This window comes from Cantharellus anzutake (assembly GCF_015039405.1).
Source record: "Cantharellus anzutake strain C23 chromosome Unknown EI90scaffold_35, whole genome shotgun sequence".
NCBI classification, from domain to species: Eukaryota; Fungi; Basidiomycota; class Agaricomycetes; order Cantharellales; family Hydnaceae; genus Cantharellus; species Cantharellus anzutake.
The window spans coordinates 664458-688424 of NW_024066985.1; the positions used below are offsets into that span (position 1 = coordinate 664458).

Here is a 23967-nt window from a genome sequence, read left to right on the forward strand (position 1 = left end):
AGAAGGGGGGAGGAGGTAGGAGAGGACTGGGTGGCGGGGTACTGGGTGAAGTGGGGCCAGGTGGGGCCGGGTCAGGCAGGTGTGCCCTGACATCACCCCCTCCTTAAGCCGCTTTGCCTTGAAGCAGCTAGGTGGTTCTCCCTTTCTCTTCCTGGGGCCTGTGGGTGCGTCCTGTGAAATTCCTCGATCCGGTTGGGGGTGTGGACTAAGTGGTCCTGCTGGAGCCATTGGTTCTCTGAGTTTGGCCAACCAGCAAACTTCACCAGATACCAGAGTTTCCGGTGTAGCCACTTAGAGTCTAGTACGTTCTCAACTTCATATTCTTCATCTCCATCTACAAGCTCCAGGCCTGGGCACGGGTCAGTGGGTTGTTCTGTGATATCATCTGGGTGGTATGGTCTGATGTTCATCACGGACATGACTGGGTGGACTCCCTTCCGTCATGCAGTGAGTTGGAGTTTGACAGCAGCCAGGGAGACAACTTTGATGATCTTGAAGGGGCCAAGCCACTTGTGGTCCAACTTTTTGGTTGGGCAGTCGGTCATGTAGTTTTGTGCACTGAGCCAGACTTGGTCACCCTCTTGATACTTTGGGGCCATCTCGCAGTCTCGGTCAGTAACTCGTGAAAAGTGATAGATGCTCCATGGGCTCCATGGGATTTCATGGGATTTCATGGAATTTCAAGGGATTCCATGGGATTCCATGGGATTTTTTGAAATTTCATGAAATTTCATGGATTTTCATGGATTTTCATGGAGTTCCATGGATTTTCTGACAAATTACATGACTTTTACAGCCTCCCATGAGTGGTCATGGGCTTCTGTGGATGTTCATGGACTCCCATGGGTGTTCATGGAATCCCATGGATATTCATGGACTCTGTCATATCCATCCCTGGCCATCGACTTCCGGTTCCTCCGATCCCTCCAGTCTAACTCCGCTCCTCCCTCACTAACCTCGGAGCCCCCATATTCCGCAATCCTCTCGGTACCCCTCAATGGTCACCACCCCCTCATTTCAATTTATTACCTACACGGAGCCCCGAAGACTTCCGGACAGCTCCGACGTCCGCTAGCGCACCCCCGCCTCCGCTGGGCAATACACTCGCCTGCCCTGCAGAGCCCACCTTCGGGCCTATCCCTCCTTTCCGTTTCTGGGTTATCGCCTGCCTTTCCGCTAACCCCGCGAACTGACTCGTCGGTAATATTCAGTCGGCTAATGTTTAAACCCCGTTAGCTCCGCTCCGTTCGGCTCTGCCAATTGCGGAACCGTCTCCACTGTAACCATATATATATCCCACTTGTACATAGGTTACACCCCAGTAATAAAATCAACTAGAGTTACCCCCCCTTAGGTTCTGATTGCCAGTCAGTAAGTTAGGGCACGGACGTGTCACTAGGCACAGTGCTCTTGGCAGAAGTCGCTGAGGCCGAAGCCCTCCGCCATGGAGACACTCCCTCATCTCGAATCTGGTCTCTGACACACGCCGGGACCTCGCCGCTTTCGGAGCTGTCCCTGACATTGTCTCCAGGTTGTGCTTCTGGACAAACTCGGGGCTTACAAAGTTCCCAGTGGCTCCTGAGTCCAGGAGGGTGTCAGGGCACATCTTTGGGTCGCTAGTGTAAGTAGTGCAGCACCACATGACCCGTATCTCCATCAGGTTCTTCTTCTTTTCCGCTTCTGATCTTCTATTTGATCCAGTCACACGGTATTGGTTATGATGCCATGTGATCTTCTATCATCTTTGATCTGCTTCTACTGGTTATTAGTTAGTTGGCTAGTTACTGTCTCTACTGTGTACATATATATCCTCTGCTGGCGTGGGCATGTCCCCCAGCTTTGCTATCAACTTGGTTTTGGGGGCATCCTTCGTTGCGAGCACACACGACCCTGACAGAGGGCTGATATGGATACGGATGCGAGGGAGGTGAGGGCAGTCAGCTTCACAGAGAGGTTGAGGGACCTTGGGAGTGTTTGGAGAGAATGTAGATAGTGGGTGGGGAGACTGCCACTCCTGGGGCCGCTTCTGTGGTTTCCCCATCTCTGTGGGGTGGGGCGCACCCTTCCTCCTTTTCTTGGCAATGACTCAGTGGAGTTTTGGTGCTGGCGGCGACTCACGTACGTCGCAGCATCTTCATGGGCTGCCCTCTGCAGGTGTCTGGTGTGCACCCTTCATGGGTTGGCCCTTCAAGCGTCCTCTCAAGTCCAGCCCTGGCTCCTTTTCCTCTGCTTCTGATCTTTTCATCACTTGGCCCTTCAGTTCCTTCATCAGGGTTTGAAGGTCTTCAGGGTGCAGGCGCTGGGTCTGGCAGGCTTTAGGGTGCAAGCTCATCCTTGTCTTGGGGTGGGTCACAGGGGTTACCGGTGGCCTTGGTAGGGGAGGGGTCCGGGTGAGGGCATGTGCGGCTGCGTTCTCTGGAAGCGCTGCCACTGGTTGTTGAGGAGTGTGGCCTCACGCTTCCATTCAGCCCAGGTGATGGGCATAGGGCAGAGCTGGTAGATGCTCTTGCGGAGCCAGGGGGTTGATCGCCTGCTCGAAGCGGTCCACCAGCCCTACATCCCCTAGCTGTGAGATGGGTCCCAGTATTTCAAACTCTTGGATGATGCTGTCCACAGAGTCACTCCCCTGTCGGATGGTTGCTAGCTTCTGCTGGGCTGTGGCCTCCCGGTTTGGGTCCTGGAACGTGGCATCAAGTTCCACATTGAACTCATCCATGGTGTGTGTAGGGGAGCCTGCTGCCAACAGTGCTATGGTGCATTGCATCGCCCATGCCCCTGCAGTCCCTTCCTTCATGTAAGAGAGGACAAACAGGACTTGGGAGAGGGTGCTGGGGAATTCAGCCACACGGACGTAAAGGTAAATTCCACATTCAGCCCTGAAGCGGTCGAGATCCTTGCTGACTCCCGAGAATGGGGTGGGGGGGGCAACCTTAGGTGGTCTAAGGGTGGGCGTGAGCATGGGTGCAGGTGTGGGTGTGTGTGTGGGCCGGTTCCGGGCCTGGCTTTCCACGATGGCCTGTAATTCCTGGAACCGGGCCAGCAAGTCATCATATTTCTCTTGCATCACCATGGCAGGGAGGGTAAATAAGGTTGAAACCTTCTTCTGCTGTCAGGGACGTGTCCAGGATCGGGGCCCGGATGTGACACCCAGCAATGAGGCCCTCACAGGGTGTGGAGCAGGCACATGTACTGATGGGCCCGATGCAGACGATGGTCCCCGGCCACTCAGACTGAAGTGGGAATAGTGAGAAGAAGGTTACTTCTTCAGTTCCCACTCCAGGTACATTTATGTACATGCGGCTTGGGTCACATGAGGTTGCCACATCACCCTGCATACAGCCACAGTCACCTGGGTGTCCCCATGGGGGATCCCAAGGGTGTGTGCTGCATGCATGTGTGCTGGGTTGCACCATGAAGCCTGGGGCTGGGTGTGTCATGCACACGTTGTGGGTGGGTCAATGATACATAGAATGGGGAAAGGTCATCTGTGTAGATAGAAATAGAATAGAGAATAAAAGGAAAGAAGGATGAGAAATGGAGGATGATGATGGAGGGTGGGGAAATGGAGATAGGTGGGATACTGGGTGAGGGCGGGTGGAGCCGGGTTGGGTGGATGTGCCCTGACAGAAACTGAATAGAGAATAAGTCACCAGATCTCATGGAGATTGCAGGTGGAGAAAAGAGAAAGGAAAACAAACAAGAAGTACGTGTTTAAGACAGCAAAGGTCAAACATGACCTTTGCTGCAAGATAACAGGGTGCAGCAAAACATGGGACAACAGGTCGTGGTGCTCTGCACTGCTAGGTCATTCAACGACAATTAGGAGAGGGGTCGTGGAGAAGTGGCAGGAAGTGGTTAGACGGCGATGGGCAGCGAGCAGAGTGTGCAGGGGGTGTTCAGGCATGGGAAAAGTTCGGGGAGGAGGTTGTCTGACTCCGGGGAATGCCGGGTCGTGACATGCCTGCACAACCAAAGCCAAACTGTATGGGACACCATCAAATCCCTCTGCACCTGGAAAAGAATATCCTGGCCTACAAATATGAATACCTCACTCATAATGGCGACCCTGCTATGGAACCTCAAGGACAAAGAAGGGCTTGCTAGACCGGGAGACTCCAGAGCCCTAAAAATCCTCATACCCAAGGGGGCATGGCAAATCTGGAAACTACGCTGCTGCAGAGTCATCAACAGCAATGCCGATAACCAAATTAAAATATCGAGAACAGAAGCCCATAATATCATAAGATCTGCCATTAACGACAGACTACAAAGCTGTTAGAATGGGCGGATTTGGACGACTCCGGAGTGGAATCGGAGACTTAGCGTGGAAGGACCTCGGCCTCAGCGACTCAGGCGGAGCGCTGTGCCATTGCTGGTTGTCCTAGGGGTCCCTAATTTCGGATCTAGCAGAGGGAAAGTCTCTTGGGGGGAATTCATGTCGATTTCGGACTGAGGTTACAAGTTACTAGGTACATTGTATATAAGGAGGGTCCGGAATCAAAAGGAACAAGGGTAGGACAAAAGGAGACAAAGGGAGATGGAAAGAGGAACAACACCGAGGGTCAAGTGTTTGACTCAATGGTGTTTCCCAAAGGAGGAATGAAGGGCCAAGGCCCAAGAAGGAAGGAGGTTGGGAGTTGGGAATGGCTAGCTGACTGAATAGAAGGAAGCAGCAGCCCAAATAGGAATGAGGGAGAATAGCGGAATTGAAATGGACAATGCAATAGTTGCAAGGTCCGGAGTAAGTCCGGAAAGTCCGAACTCAGAGGTTAAACTCTGGAATATTGGCAAACGTAATTAAATGGAATGAGCTAACCAATACAATGGGTATAAGCGGAGGTGGGGTCAAAGTCCGAGGTTGGAGCTGAGACCGGAGGTTCCGGAGATGGAGACGCAAACAGGATTCCGGAGCAGAGGTCCGGAGTCGGGAACATAGGTGTTGCATGCTCGTCTGGAAGGTGTCGAGGTTGGGGTCGGACCCGGAATGTTCTGGAGTCGGACCAAAGGTGGTGTTGGAGCCGGAGGTGGGATAACCTCTTGGGAGTCGGCAAGGAGAAGGTGACGGAAGGGAAGTAGGGCTCCAGAAGTCAGGTTCGGAGTTCCGGGAGCCCGGAGCAGAGGTCGGGATTGTATGGATATGACAAAAGCAACAAAATACTAACTAACAAGAAAAAATACGGCACAAAGGCCCTCCCAGAAAATATCGCGCTTGAGACATGGAAGAACCTCCTGAACACAGACATAGACCTTCCTGAGAACTGGCTAAAAACCAACGGGGTTTTAGTGGGTATTCCCGATCCTCCGGATCGGCGCGAGCCCCACACTCAAGGGACAATCCCGGAAAGTGCGTAAATGCATTCCCCCGCGGTGGAGTCTCAGAAGGCAGTACTTAACACTAACAAGACCACAAGCAACAGGCACAACCTCTCTCCTCGGGGGACAACCCCCCCCCCCCCACACTCAAACCCCCAGGTAGCAAACCTACCCAGCGAAAGCTACGGGCGGCTCCACCAAAAGAAAAAAAGAAAAGGAAAATTGGCTACACATATTTGGAGTCTGGTTCGGTTCTGGTTCGACACTATTGTCAAAATGTGAACCGGTTCTGGTTCTGGTCCCAAAAAATGGCCTCAGAACCAAACCGAACCGAACCGTGGCACCCCTAGGAGCGGAGGATCAAGGCCCGCGGCTAGACCGGGAAAGGTAAAGAGTGGGTTCGCAACCTCTGTCTTCGCAACCTCTGTCTATCAACTTGTGATTCAATGCTACAGTGGGGGGACGGTGGCATAGCATAAGCACATTCTTGTAGTTCGAAAAAAAAGCTATTTTGAACATACAACCCTCCGTGAACGGTCAATCGTACCATTAAGTGAAACTCGGGAGTGGCAACGTATCTGATTGCGTAACGGTGGACTCTCGACATGCATTCTTCGCGTCGCCGTGGCCCAATGCCCAGGGCACTCTAATACTAAGGAAACATGCGATCTTCACGCCGTTTTCTCACCAACGGCGCGTTGCCTCAATTCAATCGTGCATGATGCACCAGGAGTCGATTAATTCCGTGGGCATCTAGGATTCTGAAATTACAACGCCTTGATGACGACTCTCCAGCATGGCTCAAGATATTTCGTTGATATGATCCGACTCACCCCACTGAATAGAGGTGAGAAGTACCAAATAGGGGAAAATAGCCATTACGTAACCAGATTCCAAATTGATCCAAACACACGCGTCCACGTCTTGATCTCGGTGATTCAATCTGGTCTATTGCAGCATTTATACTAGGAAGGCTACCAACCTCTATTAGAACATTTATACACGGAGAGCCGGAGCAACTTGGTCTCCAGATCGGATGTCGGCAACCCACGGGCGTTATCTTGCCTGAATAACCCACACAGCCTAGTTAGGGGCTGTCTTTCTGCCGAGAGGGAATAAAACATGTCCTTATTATTCTCCAAGCCCGTGCCTAGCCCCTCCGCGAACTCGTTCCAGCTCTAGTTGGCACACGGTACCATCTAGTTGTGTACCTGGTGCGAATAACATGTGCTATCCATTCTCCAAACGCCGGGCACCTCAGCAGTGTTGCGAGTCACGTAAACTGCTAGATTTTTTCATGCCTGATTTCCCTCCCATCTTCGATCACTCCTTATGGTCAAGGTCAGGCCATCCAACCGCGCCTCAAATAATGTAGCCCCGGATTTCATGTGCTCGCCAAAGGTGAGCTATAATCTGAGGCAAGTTAATCTACTGTTTTGAGTGGACTTTACATTCGAAGTCGGCAGTTGTTCGAAAGCCGAACCCAAGAGTATTCCATGCCAGCCCTTTGTTGGACATGGGAATGCATACGCGCTGGAGGCGTCTGCGGCACGGTCACCTAATCTGGTGGCGTTGCTTCCATACAGATACGAATGCAGAAACAACTATGACTGCTGTATTCATCCACGATCGTTCCCTACTTAGGCACATTACCTCACGAATTTTCGCGACCGGCGTCGATTTCATAAACATTCTCGTAGCGTCTGGGATCATTGGCCATTGACGATGTGCGCACTCCCGTGAATTTACGGGGTTAACTTTGTGTTTGGAAACTCGACAGCACATATATTCTTCAGCCTAGTTCAAGATATATTCTATTGAATCTCGTCTTCGAAGGGCATGGCCTTACGAGAACACGGTTGAAGTTGGCACAGCATTTTGGCGAATTCCGTCTCCATATCTCGTGCAATCTTAACTTACTAACCCTACGTCCCAGTTGTTTAAGCTAATTCCATATAATGGACTACTCTCCACGAAGGTCGTTAGTTCTTCCTCACATCTACGGAACGAACGATAGAACCCTGGGATGTCGCCGTATGCGTCGTCAGCCGGTTGAACTTGTTCTTTCCAGCGAAGGGGTATGTTTGGGGCTCGTTCATTTGTTCCTAAGCAAGCTGCCCCTCTTGTTTCGTGCAGGTGGCTCACGTTTGATCTGATCGTATATTATTTTCACATTTGATACCAGTAATTGCAAGTCTCGACCACTAGGATATGTACTCGGCGATCAATTTACACCCACTCGTACGAAGGCATCTCTGAGCAGCTTGCTGCGCGCATAGCCTTGCTTTATTTACTGCCTCGGACACCAGGATTCCTTGGGGCAATAGAGAGCACAATTTTCCTTCTCGATTCGAAGGTCGGTAGCGTCGTCGAGTTCCTCGCGTAGCGTGAACGCTGAGATATTATTTCATGTACACTTTCTGGACGGCACTCGACTTTCCCAGCTGTGGGACTGCTCACCCAGTCTGACGCAGCACCGATGGTTCGTGATCCCGCAGTGACTCCAGCAACAGAGGCTGTGCCTTCTGTGGTTCCGAATACCCCATGATCCAAGAGAAGTGTCGCTTCCATGGAAGAAGAGGTTCGGTTCGGTCAACCTTCGGGTGTTGTGGGAGCCCATTGGACCTGATTGCTAGGACTCTGGCCCGTACCTATCGCTTGGTGATGTGTTCGGTATGATGGCAGTTGCCACGGCGCAGGGAAACGTCCGGCTCGTCAATTACAAGGTTATAGTTGTTGCCAGTAAGCGCGCAATTCTACCGAGTTGACGTTTTACAGATATCAAATGGAAAATTCAGGAAAGAGCGAATACTTCAATTATAGAACTATCCTACCACATTTCCCATTCCCTCGGCGAAGGTGAAAACCTGTTTGATTTACGACTATTCCCAAGGTTTGGACGCATAAGTAATGAGTGGCTGTAAGTTGAGCATGCAGAATGGAATTGCAGTAACATAGTGGAATAAAGAAAGTTGAATGGAAAGATATGTCATGTATGTGTGGATCCTTCCTACCTTCCGGAACTCCATGAGTGAAGTACGTTAGAATCTCGCATCCCACTCGAATCCACTGGCGAAGGCAAACGAATTTGGCTGATATCAACAACAATTGGGGCTCTTCGCTGACCCTGGAGTAGAAATCGAGTTCCATCTCTGCTGGACTGAGGGCGGTAGAGCCCCATAACATCAGGTGGTATTCGATCACCATACCAGGCACAGGTTTCATGGGGTTCAAAGTCCACTGGAACCACGAGTTCTACACTGCCGTTAATCCACATTGATGAGGACTCGATTAATGGGGTTCTTCCTGTGACGAATGAATGGACACTGGAGGGCAGGGTTCCTCTTCTTGAGATGCTTGGCGAGAGGCCGTAAAATGGACACTTGATCCAGGACTCATCTTCTGAATCAGGCCCTAGATTTGCCTTGGAATGAAGTGTATAAGCTGTCTTGCTTTCTACTGGAGGCACGAGATATGAGCCACTCGGAGGGATGATACTGGGCCTAATAATCCAAGAATCGAACTGCGTCACGCAATAAGATGCAATGAATTCACGCCACTTCGTTGACCAGGTGAAAGCTCGGATCCCATCAAAAGCACCAATATATCGTGCTCCTGGTGAGAACCCAAGTGTTCGACGGTGAGGAGTGTGCAACCCGACATGAATCAATGGAAAAGACAGGGAGGAGGGGGAGGGAGGCGAGGCGAGGAGCTGAATGGATGGATCCTCAAAGACAGATATGAGCATCATATTGTCGTACCACGGGTTGTCGAAATTTTGTGGGATTCGTACGACAACGAATCCATTATCGGATACTGCAGTTCCAGCAGAACAGGGACCAGTGGGGAGAGTTTCACGGGGGCCATGCCATAGCCGAGGACTGTGACATTCCCATCCATGTCCTCAGTAGCAACTCGGTGGTTGCCATGGACAAACTCAATCCAGATCGGGGGATTGGCTGGATCGTGCTGCAATCGGCAGACCGTGCATTGATGGTCAATATCGGCAACTTCGATAATACCATTGCCAAACCCAAGCGCAACATAGTGACCATTGGGGGAGAGTGCGGCGCACGTCACAATGGCATTACGAATATCAGGTTCGCGGAATTCAGCTTCGTAATTGACCACCTCAATTCCCGGTTCGTTGATCTCTTCAAGCAAACGTAGTTCGCTCAGCTTTGCTTGCATAACCTCTTGGGCGCTGAGCAAATCCTTGCTTAACGGGATGGTGTCGCCGGAGAACTCGCCAAAAATGGAGAAGATCCGGATAGGGTCTGAGAGAGAACCGTATAATTTGTAAATGGATGATGAAAGTGGGGCAAAAGGGAGGAACGATCGATAGAGATACGATGGCCCATGCTTGGCAATATAGTTTGCCGCCGGTTCCAAATCTCTCAAAGCTTGGATTGAATTGTGATGCTGTCAAAAATGACATCACTTCCTTCAAACATGAGACGAACAGTTTCAAGGCTTACATCGAATTCACGAAGTTCTTCAAGAATTTGGAAGATAAAACGCGTTTGCAACTGCGCTAATGTCAACAAGTTTTGCGTAATGAAGGAATCAAACTCGCTCCGTAATTCATTGGACTCTTCAGAAAAAAGTTCCAAAGTGGTCTAAAAAATTGTAGGAACGGACACAATTGTCATTGCCTTTCACCATAAATCCTTCCCATTTTCGTCTATCTCCTAAAGGAAGTTCGGTGGGTACCCCAAACGCGTTCCTCTCACAATGGCTGTTGAAAAGTCGAAGGAGCGGCAATCCAAGGGAGTATCCTTCCACATCATTGATGAAGAATACTTCGTCCCTCTCCTCGCCAATTGGGTCCCCCGTTATGAACTCTTTTGCCGTTGCATGATAGAAGTTGACACGCTCCGTGTTTTGTGAGGGAAGATGTATTATTGAGCTGATCGGTTCCAACATTGCACGGATTTCAGGCTCGGCAATCCCAAAAAGCTGCGACATAAGGAACAGATTCATCGACTTGCGCGCCACATAATCGCGCCCACCACTGAGCGATACTTGGCTACATCCACGGGATCAAGTGAATCCAGCATATAGGCTTGTCGAAGTATTCGCAAGTACTCCCAGTTGAAGTCGGCAGGCGCATCAGCAAGAGTGACCAAGTTCTGAAATGCTAACTGCAGGGTGCGGCCACGCCGTGTCTGCAGGCGAACGTCGCGAACCCGGATAGATGCCATAACAGGCGACTGGCGACAAGCCCGCGCAAGGGCGCCAAGTTCTCCCTCTATTGGTTTCCATGGAGATTCATCAATGAGATCCCGAAGACCTTCCTCGACCATAACGTAGATTATACGGAAATTTTCATCATACGCTATCTCATCCACATCTTCACATGGTACAACAAGACCCTTAGTTCGAGCTTCCGACCAAGCTGAAATGACTCCTGGCTCAGGACGACAGCTAACTAGCACAGAAAACGACGGTGGCAGTTCCTGAAGGGCAAGTACCAGCTTCATCAGATGCTCGAGCGCCTCATGACTCCCGCACTCGTCAAGACCATCCAAGACGATGATGAAGCGATCCTTGCCTGAAGACAGCGTATCCTGCAGGTCGCGCATCGGCTCAATAATCAGAGCCTTCATTTGTTTTTCTAGGGGAAAATCCTGAACTAAGGCCAAAGCCGAGTGTCGAAGGTGTCCGCTTTGAAGTCCTTATTGAAGGATGCAAGTTGGTGGGCAAGGGTAGAGGGGAACTGCTCGATAGAATCCAAGCCCGTTCCTGTCTGGTTCTTGTCCCAAAAGAATGACGCCGCCAGAATACCCTCAAGGGCGGATGCGACACTCATAGAGACCGCAGTTTTCCCCGTCCCAGGGGAGCCCCTTAGCCAAACAAATCGGTTCCCGGCCTCCTTCAGGTGCTTGTGTAAGGATTCTTGTGTCTCGATCCGGGTGCTTGAATGGCACTCTGATTTGCTCCTCACAGAAGTGTACTTGGCCGGGGCTCGCGCGAGTCTCGAAAGCTCGCCTGGGGCCGGCACAAAAGGGGATTCAGCAGTCTAGATGCAAATGTTTGGGATGGAACGCACTTCCCCTCGATAGAATAGCAAACTGTTGCGCCACTTCCAGTGGCAACAAACCACGGATCAAAATGTCTCCTTGCGAGGCCGCCTTCATATCTTCCGTCATTTTCGGTCGCAGTGCTGGTGATCTGGATTTTGGGTACAGGGGTTGAGGGCTGCAACGGACGGTCAGGACGCTAAGGCCTATTGGACCAGTGTCTGCGCATGGTCAAATGTAGCTAACTTAGCGATCACAAAGGCCCGTGTTGAAGGGAGGCAGGCGGCTCAACTACTGTCACAATATGTGTGTGCCTCAAGGCAGCTTGAACGTAACGAGTAAGAAGATGCTGAGGCAATGATGAATAGCTTCTCATGAATGTGGCGAGAAGCCGAGCCCACTTTGGCCCAACTTAGGTGTGATATCTGGGGAATGCCGTTATTGCATTTGTCATCGTTCTGAGTGGGCTCTGCAACGTTGTTGTTCGTTGTCAACCTCTCCTCCTAGAATGCCCTTCAAGCGCCACCCCAAGCAAAGTACCCCAAAGTTACCATCCAATGACACACCGACGGCGGGGAACTCGAACTCCTCAGGCCTTCGTGCCGATTCCCGGACCCACACTCACCACATGTCAAATGTCGCCACTCAGCGATCGAATCATTTGCTCTCTGGGATGCGTCGCGTGATGCAGAGATTCCTGGGACGCAATGCCAGTTCAGTTCAAGGATCCGGCATGGGACCGTATACACCGAGTGTCCCTCCTCAGCTTTCTCCTGATGAGTCAAAATTCACTCCATCCAATCAGAATATCCGCAAAGTCCCTTCAACGTCCAACACATCAACCATCGGCGCGGTTCACCATCCACAGCCAGTTGCAAAAAAGGATTACTTGGCTCCCTTAGCGGTGCCCACGTCAGACTCATCGTCCGCTGCCTTGGCTGGTGATGGGACGAAAACGGTCCTCGGTGCGACAAAACTTTCCCTCCAATTTGCAACCTCCGCTCTCAAATTGGTTCCCGTCACACATCTCGACGAGATCCCAATATTGCTCTTGAGCTGGATTCAAATCTACGAGGTTGGTGAATTATCTAGGGTTGGCCACCGATACTTATCTTCTGTCAGACCGTTCGAGGGAATGCTGATGGCCTAGATGGGTTGTGCAAAGGGATTCAGGAAGCATGGCGCTCGGTGGTGGAACCCATCCAGAATTGGCGCGGCGACAGGCCACCAGAACTGGAGACGTTAGCGTCCGATTTTCGCAGGTACATGTCTAGTCCCTGTCGCTCTCCTCATTTTTTTAAATTAAATTCATCCCTAGGGCCTTGGAAAAACAATTTGGGAATGTCATTTTGCTGCTGGGCCAAAATGTCGTCAAGAAGACAGTTCAAGCGACCGATATAGCTCAGCAAATCACTGCCATGAAGACCTGCCTAAACGATGCCATATCCCGCTTCCAGGCATGTGCAATCAACTAATGCTGTTACAATGGTAACCCAACCCAGTCTTTTCCGTGAAGTTGAGGATTTCCACCTTGGATTTTCTCCACACCCATCATTTATTTGTACAATGTGCGTCTCCATGTTCACGCGCCAGGCTTTCTAATCAATACTGTCCTCAGCGGAACTTCGGAAACTCACACGACTCCCTGCTGATTACAAGCGTGTCCAGAGTAAATCAGAGTGCCTTCAAACCACACGGGTTGCGATGCGGCAATCTGTACTCGAACATCTGGGAGAAGTCCAAAACCGATTCTTCTGGCTACGCGGTTCCCCCGGAACTGGCAAGACCGCAATTTCTCTAAGCATCGCTTCGACTCTTGCTCATCAAGGCAGACTGGCAGCGTCATTCTTCTGGGATAAGAATCAAAAAGACAGTGGGCTCGACTCTACTGAAATGTTTCCGTCCACACTTGCGCGACAACTTGCAGTCTTCAGTGAGGACTTCAAATTGTCGCTTGTAAAACATCTTCAGCGGGAGGACCTAGAATTAGCTTCGAGTCTTGGCTTGGAGGAGCAAGTGAAGGCTCTCATCATCGGCCCAATGTGTGATCTGAAGGAGTTGTGGCTGTCGAGTGGGAAACGCTTCATCATCATTCTTGACGGTTTAGATGAATGTGGGGATCAGGAAACACTTGAGGACCTGATGAAGGCTGTGCTACTGCTGGATGGTCTGCCGATCAACTTTGCAGTGCTTGTTAGTTCTCGTCCAGAAACACAAATAATTTCGGCTTGGACTGCGAAATTCGGTCCTGGACACAGAAACCTTCCTTGCCAAGATCTGGATAATTACCAACACGACCTCACTGTCCTGAGGATGGTCCAGGAGAAGCTCGCAGACTGCATCCAAAAATCAGAGTGGAAACCGTCAGAATGGCACCTTCATTCTTTTGCCTCAGCTTGTCGTGGATTGCCCATTATCGCTGAAATGCGAATTCGTGATGTTCGCCGTCTGACTCAACGTGGTGCTGACCTTCAATCCGAGTTTGAATACTTTTGCAATCTCAAAGATGCACCTACTGATGTTCATTCCGAGTACCTGCGCGTCTTTCGACGAGCGTACATGTTCAATTCCGAAATTCGTCCCCACGTCGCCGAGACTTACCGCAAAGTCATGGGGATGATCATCGCTGCACATGATCCCCAGGTGAACAGCGTACATTCCCTGTCACGGCTCCTGGAGATGACAGAGGATAAAGTGTGGAAGTCTTTGGAGCCGATCAGCTCCTTACTCAATCTTCCCTTGGACAACACTGAAACCATCGATTTCTACCATGCGACGGCAAGGGAATTTATCACCGGTAACCCCGTTGTCACTGACAAGGCCTTCTTCATTGATGACGCGGAGGGATACTTCATTGGCTTTCGACTCCTTGCCCTTGTGAATGACATCATTGATTGGAACCTGTATGGCATCCCCACAGAGACGTCATCTGGAGGTGTGAACAAATGGAAGAATTTTCAGGAACAGCTCAGGAATCTTCCTGGACATGTCAAATATGCCCTAAGGCACTTGTTTGACCATTTGGATCCATCTCAACTCTTCTCCCGCAACGAAAATGAATTGCAGCACAAGTTTGAGCGCTTTATTACGCGCAACCTATTGTCATATCTTGCGCTGAATCCTCGATTCTCATCTTCTCACGTGCCTGATCGATTGCGTCACCAAGTCCAGGTGAGTGTCCATGTCTACTTTCCCTGTTCGAATAATTAAAGCTCCACTTTCGTTGCATCCAGCACCATCCAATTAGGCTTCTAAATGAGACTGCATATTACAACGAGCACTTGCTTTCAATTTCTCGTCATCCTTGGCGGTATCATCCATCCTCTCTTCGTTTCATCCCACCATCATCTGAACTGTTCAAGCAATACGGCCATCTCTCTGATTCTCGCATCCACATCTTCTGTTTTGGTGATCAGCTTTCTCATGGCAATGCCATTCCACTAAGCAAGGCCACACTCATGCTGCAAAGTGTCGTCTCTTCCGATGCACTGGAAACAAGAACAATTCCGGTTGAATCGCGGTGGCTTGCTCACAAATTTGGTGCAGTTGATTATAAGGCTGAATTTGATCATACCGGTACTCGCAATGGCACTGTTACCAGTGCGGCAATATCTCCAGATGGCCGTTATGTTGCCCTTGGTTTCGGAAATGGCATGATCGAGGTTGCTGATATTGATGATCGATGCGCCGTCTCCCAATTCCAGTGTGACGCTTCCAATCATCCCATTTGGATCGAGTTCGTCTCTGGCGATTGTCGTATCGCCGTGGAAGACAACAAGGGAAGGGTTATCATCTTTGCTCACGGTGCACAGCCCGTGAGATTAAAAGACCCATTTCCTGTGAGCCGCTATTCTGTTGTGACGGCAGTGCCACAGGATAGGTCATTAATAGTTCGGGCACCAGGGGACGAAATGTGGTACAAAAGTGTGGTCGTGCTATCTGTTTCAGTTAACCCATCTATCCAGCGCTTGCCTTTCCCTCATTTTAACTCTTCCTACTCTGGATTGAAACATACAGCCCAGTCACCCCCCGAGTCTCCACCTATTCCTTTTCATGGCTCACTTGGATTTTCCCCCGGAGCTCGTTACGTTGGCGCTTATGACAGGGACAAAGCTTTTGTTTGGTCAATGGAGTCGCATGAGCTCATTGCTTACTATCAGGTACCAAGCTGCCCCACTTGGATATTGAATCCAGGAGTCGGATCCCCCCCTTCATTATATGCCAGACATAAGCCTACATTCCTTCGACGTACTCATCCTGAGGCCATCCATCGCGACTTGGATGAAACCTGGCTCAACTGCCCGTTTTATGACATTTCAAAAAACGAAGATGGGGAGGTCCATTCTTCCATGGTCGGAAGGACTCCACTGCTTCATCGGGTCACTACTACGGCCTCACTGGATCAATATGTAATCTCATTCGATGGCAGAGAACTTCTCTTTGTCCCAAATGGATATCACCCGATCAGACTCGATAGCCGCAATCATTATGCTTGGTATGGGGATCGGATGCCCCTGACGGACTTTTACCATCCCCGCTCCAGCAGGGATGGAACTCGATTCCTGCTCCAAGGCCACATGAAAGCACCACTTGTCATCGGGATTGTTTAGTATCTTTGCACTCGCTTGGGATTTTGATGTTTAGTTTGAACCTGTGAGTCGGTCAACAAGTTTCCATTCACGACATCTACAGAGCTAGAGAATGTATGTTAAATCGAGATTGTTAATGTGCTGGGCACATCGGTCATGGGTCTTACTGCTCTTCATTTCCTCTACGCTCTCCTTGTCAAACTCAACCTCTGGATGCTGCAGCATTGAATCCTGCCCCGGTGACCGGCCGTTCGAATCCTCCGTGTCTTGCACGACTGTGTGATCCATGCATAGGCCTCACGCCCGCGGCATCTCAATACAATGCCCATTGCATTTTATGGCTCGTTCTCCACAGATACCATTAACTCTTCCTCGCATCTCCAGAGGGAACGCCAAAGCTCTGGGACAGCCACTATGGTCTGCGTCGTCAGCCACTTGCGGAAGACCCATTCGTTCCTCCAAACAAAAGGTTTCAGTGTGTCCAGGGGCCGTAACACTGTCCGAACTCGATTGTCGTGTGCATGGAGCAACTTCATCGATAGCAGCAAATACTGCCCGCTCAACAGCGGATAGGTAACTAGATATCATCGAAGAATTCCATGAGGCGATGATGGCTGGTTTGTATCGCACCTGGAGGTAGGGCCTTAATGCTAGAACACGGGAAGATTGAGGTCAGCCGTGAACTGTCTATTTTGAGAAGGCATCCCTACGTATCGGAGAGCGTTGTGAGTGCCGTCCCCGCCAGCTGATCAGCTACAACTTTATCGAAGAAAGCTGCATTGAGACATTCCTGGAGAACCTCTTCAACGGCTTTAGCTCCACTTTTCCACCCTTCTTCCTCGTCGGGGTCTCTTTCGGCTAGAGATTGGAGAGCCTGGCCGTGCGCCTGCAGCAGTAGAGAAAAGGTGATTTCACACACGGAACGCAGGTCTTGGATGAACTGTCTTGGGTCCGTTTCTGAGTCTGCTAACCTGAACACCTCCACCTCGCCTAGTTTGCCTCGGAAGAATTTGCGTTTCTCGCTGTGATCGTACTTGAAATATGTAAAAGACTCCCCGTCAAATAGAACGTAGTATACGGGGCCATTATATGATAGAGTGAGGTTTCGATAATCACGAGCTGGCATGAAATAAGCACGCCATTGACATTCTCAAACGAATGAGTCGACAACTTACCATCGGCCTCTGCAACCATTTGCGCGATGGCATTCCGTCGTCCCATTGGAGTACCCAGCTTATACATAGTCACGACAACCAGCAGCGTTAGCCCGCCGACAGCGACAAAGTGATGTTCAACCCTGCCCTTGGTTGCAACACGGCCCCCAAGGGCTGTTTCGGGAACACCAGTGATCGAAGAGCAGAATAGATCCGCCACTCCGATAAAAACCTGAAGCAACGATTAGCTAAGACTGCCATCCGTGATGACCTAGTCTCACCGGGGCTATGAAGCGGGAACGAGCCTCTTCGTTTAAATGAGTCCGTAGAGGCCCATATACGGAATTGTTACGATCGACCTCTTGGACTATCGACTTGAAAAATACCGTGGGGATTCGAGCTCGCTTGAGTTCAAACTTGGGGAGCCTTGCAAGCCCGAAGAAGGGATCAATCCCGACAAAGGGGGAAATTTGTTCCCAGGTTACGTGAGAGAAGCTGGTATCAAGACCTTTGGCTAAGGGCGATCTTTAAGATGCCTCAGTAGAACGAAAGCGGGACTCACCGTTTGCAAGCTTCTTCAACGTCTGCCAATCAATCTCATATTTTTCCATAAGATGAAAGATGGCAAGCTCAGCAGACTCATAGGTTGTGATGGCGACATTGAGGGCCTCCTCAACTTGGTCGCTTCTTAGCAGGCCATGAGACACTCGTCGCTTCTGGCTCCATGGCATTTAGATTGTTGAGCCCGGCATACCCCGTTGAAGCACATTTACATCCAAAAGAGGAAGCCACGTCGCGCTTATTGGTAACGTTAATGGCACTCAAGATCTGTTTCCTTGCCTGGTCGCTGCATTGCTACTTGCGGGCGCGCCCGCTATTCTAGTTGAGCACCTAGCCCCTCACTGTGGAAGCAAACTTTGGTAAATAACCAGGATTAGTGAGTCGACCATTTCCATCGATTTCAATGGTATAGTGTTTTACCAAATCGAAATTCGAAAATTTTCTCGCGGGTCTCCACCAAAGCAGCTCGTGTGGGTGCATGAGACCATCATATTTCCACTTCTTTTTCCATCGTGAACCGAGTCCCAATATGTATTCCGTTGGCATGGAGTCAGGTATACAAGGAAGGAGGCCATAATTGCATATAATCTGCCTGTCGTGTGCAGTCTTCGCCCTTGTCGAGACTTCCTCTTAACTGCAATATCTCCCTTACTTTGCTGCGTCCCTATCCAACTGACACCGGATCCACATAACGCATTCTTGCTTCCTTGGTGCTCCGTTTTCTTGGCCTTGGTCCACACTTCGCTACTGACTATTGCCAATCCGGTGTCACGAAAACCCGATCTTGTGAGATCGGCGCCTCCGATCTTAGCGATCCAACATACATTGTGCTCTTTGGTTAGAGCGATATCTACTTGATCCCATTCTCGTTGGATGCGTGCTATGATGCACACACGCTGTCACACTATTGGCAGTCCTTGTGTATCCCCCACACATAAACTTATTTTTTAATACTGTTTGGTGTTTTAACGCGTCCCCGCCCATCATGTGCGAAGAACAGCCTACTTTTTTTTAGGAAACTATAATATCTCTAACGTCAAGCAAGGTAAGATAATATAACATGTCTCCTTCTAGCTAAACACTAAGTATCTAGACCCATGGACATGGAAACTACTACCTCAGCGCCCTGTCCCCAGGAAGAAAGCCTCTACGGGGTATTATCCAACCGGAAAGTACGCCTATTATCCACTTTGTTGACTTCCTATTCCAGGAAGCAACAAACAGCTCTGAAGCGACCAGAATTCGAAGCGATGGGATTGGCGGCACGAAAACATCGATGCGAGCTGCCTCTGCGACACCCACATGCATCGTGCCTCCTGGTGGTATACCTGTCTACCCTCCGATATCTCGATTCTTTGCCTCGTGCTGTGAATGAGTGCTCCTTCCCAAGCTAGTGTTCAACAAAAACAGCTCAACCTCGCACAAGTGGTTCCCAGCTCAAGAACCGGTGCTACTTGACTCCTGCAATGCTGAGCATTTGTCCCCGGAGCTTTTCGAGTCATGTCGGGACGTTCGGCACCGTTCCCTGTGTTGGGGTTGCACCGCTCTTCCCAACCGTAGGGTCATTCTGCTCTTCTTTCGCCCTCCTTTTCTGTTTTCCAAGTCATTCCACGCTTAAAAGCAAGGTGAAACTCTAACTTCTAATGTCGTGAACTGAGGTGAGATATTTACTCTCGATTCCCTTGGATCGCTTGCTCATAACCTTGTAAATATCTAGCGCTTATTTAGATGCCATTTCCGCGTTTCTATGTTTGTATGCACCAAAAACTTAGTTGTCTGTCCGATGCTATTTTCGTTTGCCATTGTCTGTGTGTTGGGGACTCACACGTGCCGACGATGAGGCGTCATTGCAAGAGAGTAAAAACATCGTTCATGTACAAGCTGTCGAAATTACCGCGATGGTTACTTCTTGGGCTATTTTATTCCGGATATAGATTCAGGTGAATATTATATTATTGGTTTTTGCCTCACTGCTCTATGCACACCACACCCGTGGTTCTGGCGCTTCCCCAACTATAAGATCAATACATCAAAGATCGCTTTTAGGCTTGTACGGCTAGCGATGAGAAGAGATGAAGCACATACTAGTAAATACTAAACGATTTGGCTGATGTCGACAACAATTGGGGCTCTTCGCCCGCCCTGGAGTAGAAATCGGGTTCCATCTCTGCTGGACTGAGGGCGGTAGAACCCCGTATCATTATCTGGCATCCGATCACCATACCAGGCTCCCCTAACTAGGCGAGATCCAAAACCCAATGGGAGCATAAGCTCTTCTCTGCCATCGAACCAGACTAATAAGGACTCGATCAGTGGGGTCCTTCCTACCGCAGACGAATAGATGCTAGGGTCCCAAGACCCTGTGGATGGCGAGACATCGTAAAATGGGCACTTGATCCAGAATTCATCTACTGAATCAAGTCCTTCATCAGCCATGTCGCCTTCTGCCAAGGGAATAGTGGCTCGAGTGAACATAGGATCAGGGATGAGATATGAGCATGTCGGAGGGACATTAGGATTAATAATCCAGAAATCGTAGTTCGTCACCCGATAACCCACAATGCACTGGCATGATTCGGTTGACCAGGTAACAGCCTGGGTCCCATCAAAAGCACCAACATAGCGTGCTCCTGGAGAGAAACCAAGGGTCCGACGGTGCGGAATGCCTGACTTATTATGATCAAATCCAGATGATAGGGAGAAAGGAGGGGAGGCGAGACGCTGAATGGATGGATGCCCCGAAACAGATATGAGCATCATGTTGTCGTACCAAGGGTTGTCGAGATTTCGTGGGACTCGCACGACAAATAATCCGTTGTCTGAGGCTGCGGTTCCAGCTGGATAGGGACCGGTGGGAAGAGTGCCAAGATTTACAGGGGTTAGGCCGTCACCGAGGATCGTTACATTCCCATTGTTATCCTCAGTGGCAACTCGATGGCTGCCGTGGACGAATTCGATCCAGGCCGGGAAATAGGCTGGATAGTGCTGCAATCGGCAGATCATGCGCTGGTGGTCAATGTCAGCCACCTCGATAATTCCGCTGCCAAATCCGAGTGCAATATAGCGACCATCAGGGGAGAGTGCAGCACATGTCACAATGCCATTGCGAACATCAGGGTCATAAAATTCAGCTTCGTAATTGCGTCCCCATTTATCCTCTGGTAACTTTTCCTGCATGATCGCTTGGGCACTGAGCAAATCCTTGCTTAATGGAATGGTGCCACCAGAGAACTCGCCAAAAGCGGAGAAGATCCGGACAGGATCAGAGAGATGGCCATATTGTTTGTAAAGGGGTGATGAGGGTGGGGTGAAAAGAAGCTTCGATCGATAGAATTCCCATGGCATATGCGCAGCAGCGGAATCTAGCTCATCTAAACCTGGACGAATAGTTTATACTTACATTGAATTGAAGTAATTCTTTAGGAAATAAACGTTTGGTAAATCGTCCGCGAAAACGGTTTTGCAAGTGCATCAAAGTCAAGACGCGTTTCTGCGTGATGAAGGAATTAAATTCGGTTTGCAATTCATTGGACTCCTGTGAAAAAAGTTGCGAAGGGTCCAAGTGCTCAAGCAAGTATCCGATAACATAGGAGAAGCGCCTGCGATAATCCGCTTTTTTCGCCCTAAACTCCTTCCATATTCTTTTATCTCCTAAAGGGGGATTCGTAGGCATTCCAAATGCATCCTGCTCACAATAATTGTTGAAGAGTCGAAGGAGTGGCAATCCAAGGAAATACCCTTTCACGTCATCGATGAAGAATACTCTGTCCTTTTCATTACCAATTGGTTCCCCCATGATGAATTCTTTTGCCGTTGCGTGATATAAGATGACTTCCTCTGTGTTCTCTGAGGGTAGATTGACGATGGAGCTGATTGGTTCTAATGTCGCACGGATCTCGTCTTCGCCGATCTTGAAAAGCTGTGACATAAAAGAGATGGTCATCGGTTCATGCATCGCAACAATCGCGCCAATCACTGAGCGATACTTCTTGGCTACATCTGGGTGAATACCAGATGAATCCAGCATGTAGGCTTGTCGAAGAATTCGCAAGTACTCCCAGTTAAGGTTGGGAGGTGCATTGGTAAGGTTTAGCAACTCCCGGAACACCGACTGTAAGGTGCGGCCACACCGTGTCTGCAGGTCAACATCGCGAACCCGGATAGACGCCATCACAGGCAACCCCCGACAAGCCCAAGCGAAAGCGTCAAGTTCCTTCTTGTCTGGTTTCCACAAATATTTGTCAAAGAGGTGCTGAAGGCATTCTTCCACCATACGGCGAACCGTTTGGAAAGCTTCTCCCGCTACAACCTGGTCCAAATCTTCACATGGTACGACATGACCCTTGGCCCGAGCTTTATTCCAAGCTGAAATAACTTCTGGCTCAGGACGACAACTAACTAGCACAGAAATTATCGGCGGCAGCTTCAGAAAGGTAAGTACTAGTTCCATCAGCGACCTGAGTCTCTCCTGATCCCCGCACTCATCAAGGCCATCCAGGACGATAACGGGGCGATCCTTTCTCGACCATATGTCCTTCAAGTCACGCATCGGCCCAATCATCAGAGTATCGATTTGTTCTTTCAGAGACAAATCGTGAACAAAGGAAAGTTGCCGAAGGCGCCCGACAAGCGACAATTTGAAGTCCTCATTGAAGGATGCGAGTTGGCAAGCAAGGGTAGAGGGGAACAGTTCGATAGAATCCAAGCTTGTTCCTGCCTGGTTCTTATCCCAAAAGAATGACGCGGCCAGCATACCCTGCTCCTGAAGAGTGGATGCAACACTCATAGATATCGCAATCTTCCCCGTCCCAGAAGATCCCCGTAGCCAAACGAATCGGTTCCCAGCTCCCTTCAGGTGATTGAGTAGGGATTCTTGAATCTTGACCCGTGTGCCTGGCAGGCACTCTGATTTGCCTTTCACATAAATGTGCTCGGCCGAGGCTCGCTTGAGTTTCGATATCTCGGCTAGGAGCATTAATGATTAGGCAATCCATAAGTATGTACGCAGACACCTACATTGAACTGATGAGTGCTTGGTACGAAGCAGGATTAAAGTCGATGATCTTAGCTATCGCGGACATGGTAAGTCAGGATCCAGCCATTCAAAAAATCTCGAGCACGCAAACCTCGAATCGACGAATGAATTGATTACCAGTTGCAGATTCCGATTTCGGAGACACCACGGAACAACCAGTAGACCCCATTCACTTCTTTGGACTCGGTTCTGAGGTCCCTGACTTCATCAACCCTCCTCCTGCTGATCCTCCCATCCCCACTGTCCCAACCACTGATGATGCCAAACCCATCCCCAACATGGCTATTGCACAATTAGCCCAAGCCATTGCCAGCTTGGCTCGTCACACTGGATGTCCACCACCACCACCATCCTCCACTCTCTGGACCAAGGTCCGTGAGCCCAAACAGTTTGACAGGAAAGATCCCCGAGAACTCCGAGTATTTCTGGTCCAATGCGAACTCAATTTCCAGGACCATCCCCTTGCTTTGCTAGCGACTGCGCTAAGGTCATCTTCGTGCAGTCCTACCTCAAGGGAATGGGCCTCAATTGGTTTGAGCCGGATCTATTATTCGATCAAAATTCTATGCTTCATCCGCAATGGATGAATAACTATCAAGAGTTTGTCAACGAACTCCAAACCAACTTCGGTCCTCACGATCCTGTGGGCGACGCCAAAGTTCAACTAATGACCCTGGACATGAAGGACGGGCACCACATCAATAAATACGTTGTCGAGTTCAACCGACATGCCTCTCAACTTCATGGTTACTGTCAGAGACCAGATTCGAGACGAGGGAGTGTCTCCGTGGCGGAGGGCTTCGGCCTCAGCGACTTCTGCCAAGAGTGCTGTGCCTAGTGACACGTCCGTGCCCTAACTTACTGACTGGCAATCAGAACCTAAGGGGGGGTAACTCTAGTTGATTTTATTACTGGGGTGTAACCTATGTACAAATGGGATATATATATGGTTACAGCAAAGACGGGTCCGCAATTGGCGGAGCCGAACGGAGCGGAGCTAACAGGGTTTAAACATTAGCTGACTGAATATTACTGACGAGTCGGTTCGCAGGGTTAGCGGAAAGGCAGGCGATAACCCAGAAATGGAAAGGAGGGATAGGCCCGAAGGTGGGCTCTGCAGGGCAGGCAAGTGTATTGCCCAGCGGAGGCGGGGGTGCGCTAGTGGACGTCGGAGCTGTCCGGAAGTCTTCAGGGCACCGTACTTAGGGAGGCATAGGTAATAAATTGAAATGAGGGGGTGGTGACCATCAAGGGGTACCGAGAGGATTGCGGAATATGGGGGCTCCGAGGTT

The 23967-nt window shown here is 50.0% G+C and overlaps 7 protein-coding genes across 7 annotated transcripts; 3 read left to right on the plus strand and 4 right to left on the minus strand.

Annotated features, from left to right (window-relative positions):
- Nucleotides 1–8323: 8323 nt before the first annotated feature.
- Nucleotides 8324–10922, minus strand: EI90DRAFT_3126043 (uncharacterized protein; the record flags this gene model as incomplete). Its single annotated transcript, XM_039063889.1, has 5 exons — nucleotides 8324–9194; nucleotides 9251–9735; nucleotides 9792–9932; nucleotides 9976–10272; nucleotides 10326–10922. The coding sequence occupies 5 exons, from the start codon at nucleotides 10920–10922 to the stop codon at nucleotides 8324–8326; spliced, it is 2391 nt and encodes a 796-aa protein (XP_038914352.1).
- Nucleotides 10923–10948: 26 nt separating this feature from the next.
- On the minus strand, nucleotides 10949–11465 carry EI90DRAFT_3126044 (uncharacterized protein; the record flags this gene model as incomplete). The annotated part of the gene is made up of 2 exons (XM_039063890.1): nucleotides 10949–11304; nucleotides 11366–11465. The coding sequence occupies 2 exons, from the start codon at nucleotides 11463–11465 to the stop codon at nucleotides 10949–10951; spliced, it is 456 nt and encodes a 151-aa protein (XP_038914353.1).
- EI90DRAFT_1536332 (uncharacterized protein) lies at nucleotides 11384–12901 on the plus strand. The gene is made up of 3 exons (XM_039051891.1): nucleotides 11384–12411; nucleotides 12459–12598; nucleotides 12655–12901. The coding sequence occupies exons 1-3, from the start codon at nucleotides 11845–11847 to the stop codon at nucleotides 12809–12811; spliced, it is 864 nt and encodes a 287-aa protein (XP_038914354.1). The 5' UTR covers nucleotides 11384–11844; the 3' UTR covers nucleotides 12812–12901.
- A 139-nt stretch (nucleotides 12902–13040) lies between these two features.
- On the plus strand, nucleotides 13041–13451 carry EI90DRAFT_2925794 (uncharacterized protein; the record flags this gene model as incomplete). The annotated part of the gene is made up of 1 exon (XM_039054894.1): nucleotides 13041–13451. A coding segment is annotated over one exon (411 nt), but the record flags the coding sequence as incomplete, so codon positions are not given.
- Nucleotides 13452–14015: 564 nt separating this feature from the next.
- On the plus strand, nucleotides 14016–16194 carry EI90DRAFT_3064735 (uncharacterized protein; the record flags this gene model as incomplete). The annotated part of the gene is made up of 3 exons (XM_039060820.1): nucleotides 14016–14507; nucleotides 14570–15584; nucleotides 16007–16194. 3 exons carry the CDS (start codon nucleotides 14016–14018, stop codon nucleotides 16060–16062), a joined length of 1563 nt encoding a protein of 520 aa, XP_038914356.1. The 3' UTR covers nucleotides 16063–16194.
- Nucleotides 16195–16631: 437 nt separating this feature from the next.
- EI90DRAFT_2925831 (uncharacterized protein) lies at nucleotides 16632–17810 on the minus strand (the record flags this gene model as incomplete). The annotated part of the gene is made up of 4 exons (XM_039054897.1): nucleotides 16632–17044; nucleotides 17101–17311; nucleotides 17361–17593; nucleotides 17642–17810. The coding sequence occupies 4 exons, from the start codon at nucleotides 17808–17810 to the stop codon at nucleotides 16632–16634; spliced, it is 1026 nt and encodes a 341-aa protein (XP_038914357.1).
- Nucleotides 17811–19734: 1924 nt separating this feature from the next.
- On the minus strand, nucleotides 19735–22708 carry EI90DRAFT_3290513 (uncharacterized protein; the record flags this gene model as incomplete). The annotated part of the gene is given in 3 exon segments (XM_039067224.1): nucleotides 19735–21017; nucleotides 21037–22605; nucleotides 22657–22708. 2 exon segments carry the CDS (start codon nucleotides 22424–22426, stop codon nucleotides 19735–19737), a joined length of 2673 nt encoding a protein of 890 aa, XP_038914358.1. The 5' UTR covers nucleotides 22427–22605; nucleotides 22657–22708.
- Nucleotides 22709–23967: the final 1259 nt, after the last annotated feature.